This window comes from Montipora foliosa, chromosome 9 (genome assembly GCF_036669935.1).
Source record: "Montipora foliosa isolate CH-2021 chromosome 9, ASM3666993v2, whole genome shotgun sequence".
NCBI classification, from domain to species: Eukaryota; Metazoa; Cnidaria; class Anthozoa; order Scleractinia; family Acroporidae; genus Montipora; species Montipora foliosa.
Window position 1 is genome coordinate 2996179 of NC_090877.1, and position 2500 is coordinate 2998678.

The 2500-nt window shown below is 41.1% G+C and overlaps 2 protein-coding genes across 3 annotated transcripts in view; one reads left to right on the forward strand and one right to left on the reverse strand.

Moving 5' to 3' along the window:
• LOC137971199 (uncharacterized) overlaps positions 1–833 on the reverse strand; it is a 7988-nt gene extending 7155 nt beyond the window's left edge. The window contains exon 1 of the mRNA XM_068817961.1: positions 1–833. This exon is cut by the window's left edge and continues 17 nt beyond it. Coding sequence (XP_068674062.1) covers positions 1–537 — 537 coding nt within the window. The 5' untranslated portion in view covers positions 538–833.
• Positions 834–899: 66 nt separating this feature from the next.
• Positions 900–2500, forward strand: part of LOC137971198 (uncharacterized) — an 11680-nt gene continuing 10079 nt past the window's right edge. Inside the window, exon 1 of one of the 2 annotated variants that reach the window (XM_068817959.1) lies at positions 900–1689. In XM_068817959.1, the coding sequence (XP_068674060.1) occupies positions 1004–1689 (686 nt within the window). In that variant the 5' untranslated portion in view covers positions 900–1003. The remainder of the gene's footprint in view (positions 1690–2500) is intronic. The other variant, XM_068817958.1, reaches the window with a different exon arrangement.

The following is a 2500-nucleotide window of genomic DNA, read 5'->3' on the forward strand; positions in this document are numbered from 1 at the left end:
TTCCATTCTGTATCTTTTACCGGAAAATTTCAAAACCTCCATGAAGGCATCAAAGCCACCTTCTTGGACAAAGTAATGACGATGAACCACGGACTGGGCATTTTTCCAAGGAATAAAGAAATTGAAAGACAAATTTTCCAACGCTTGAGCAATGTTGTCATAAGACACATAAGAAGTTCTGAAATCTTTGTTCAAAGAAACTGTCAATAGTTCGCTTTGAGTCTCGTTGTTTATTTCCTTTGCAAAATCCTTAATCTCTTGCAAAAAACTTTTCATGTCCAAAATATTGCCTTGTGTTGAACAAGATACTGAAACAGTGTCCCCTTGACGAAAATAAAGCTTCTTGAGTGGAAAAGAATCGTCGTTGAGTTGTCGCCCTTGGTATGAAAGGACTTGATCACAGAGAGGGACCCGAATTTCGTCCTCTAAAATCTTCTTTAAATTTTTCACGCACAGATGGTCCCATTCGTTCAAGGCAACCTTGATACATTCTGTCTTGCCAGAATCCAAGCAGTTCAATTTTACATAAAGTTCCATCTCTAACGAAGTAGCAAGACGGTTGAGATAAATACATGTACTAACTTAAGTATTCATCTCAGTTATCGGTCTCCACGTTCACTCACACCGGTTACCCTCACACCAGATCTCTGTGTTCACCTAAAAAATTGCGCATAGTAATAAAAACTGCAGGGAACATTATCATTCCCTAAATTTGTACATAGTTACTCCACTAACTATGATTTGTATGCCTTTTTGATCCGTTTTGAAGGAAGCCAGAATAAAAGCACAGCCATGATCCTTCCTTCTAAACAAGTCCCATAATGCTGCACTGTACAAAAAAGTGGACTTCGACCTCAAGATAAGCTCGGAAGGTCGTAGGTCCGACTCTTGCAAAGGAAGACTCGGATTTTTTCCGAGTATCCCCGAGTCACCGACGATAAATTGAAATTCGTTCTCAGTGTGGTACAGAACTATCTTGAGGAAGTCAAAAGAGGAAGTCGACATGGCACAACTCGTGAGCGAAGAGGCCAAAACTAAACCGCAAAGTGCTGGTACAGAGAGTTCCTCTACAATGCTGGAATCAAAACGCGTGGAAATGAACTCAGATGGAAGTTGTGCTAAAAAAAATGACATGAAATTCTACGTGTATTACAAATGTGAAAACGACGGAGTTTGTGGCCAAACCAAGCTAAGCTTCTCTGAATTTGACAACAAGTGTATCGGAGACGTAAAGACCAGGATACAGGATGCTCTCCAAGCACCTATTTGTGACCAGAAGTTATTTTATCAGGGAAAGTTGCTAACAGACGACAGCATGCAGCTTGACAGGTTGTACTTCCGGGAGGGTGATCACTTTGTTGTTCAGTTTCTTGCTGCGGCAGACATACCAGGAATTTGTGAACTGTGTAACGAGTTGAGAGAGGCTGCGCACGAAATACTGGAAGACCTGCATGGAAAGCTACCACTGAAAGTGCACGAGGTTACATCCAAGTTGTTGCCGCTAAGCGAGCGTCTATTTGACGCAGTTCACGATCTTTCTACATTTTTCTTCCCATGGAAGAATCTGGAGTCTGTAGCCCAGAGGCATTATTTTGTTCAGGAAGGAGGCTTTGATGCATTCTTGGAGGTGTTCAAATTTTCAAGGCATCTGTATTCACTTAATCACCCAATAGATGTGTTTGCCGTAGGGTAAGTTGTTTGTCTTGTTTTGTAACCACACTCATGGTATTCAGTTATTTCAAAGTTCGGTAACTTGAGATTTACATGTATTAGAGTTCGGCCCGTTTGTGGTTTCGTCAAAAGACGATGCATGCGTCATATCAAACCTTAATTCCTGTCGCGTTTATTCTTGCACCACTGAGGATTAACAAACAGTCACAGAGGGAAATTTTAGAAGTTAAAATAATGAATATAGTACTGTATTGTAAAAGTTAACCTTTATAATCCGCCCATTAATGTTCGGCGATTTTATTGGCTATTTACATACAGTAAGATGGTGCAAACTTACTGGACAGTTATCATGCAATAACCCCTGTTGAAAAGAAACAAAGCTGGCAGAAATAAAGGCAGCAGAAGAGTTTTTAAATTACATAGAGGAGAAACAGCTTGTTTCCTGGAGTCTAGTGATAGTGACATTAAAAAGCTGGTCGCAAATGCTGTCCAGGAAAGTACATGCAGAAGAAAGTTAACAAAACATGCTGTCAACATCTTTGAAGGTGATGCAGGGGCGTAGCCAGGGGAGTCCTGGGGTGCCTGTGACCCCCCCCCCCCCTTTATCATATCTTTGAGACTGGAACATAGTACATGTAATTTATGTCACCTGCAACTACAACGTAGCTTCATGTACTGTCGATGTCAGATGTCCATGGGCTTTTTTCAGCTCACTTCACGGACTGTTGATTTCAGGCAGCATTTACACGAAAGCGGTTTCACATTGACATGGTTCCATGACATCGAAACCACTTCAAAATCGTTGTGGTTTGGAAGTGTTTACACAAAC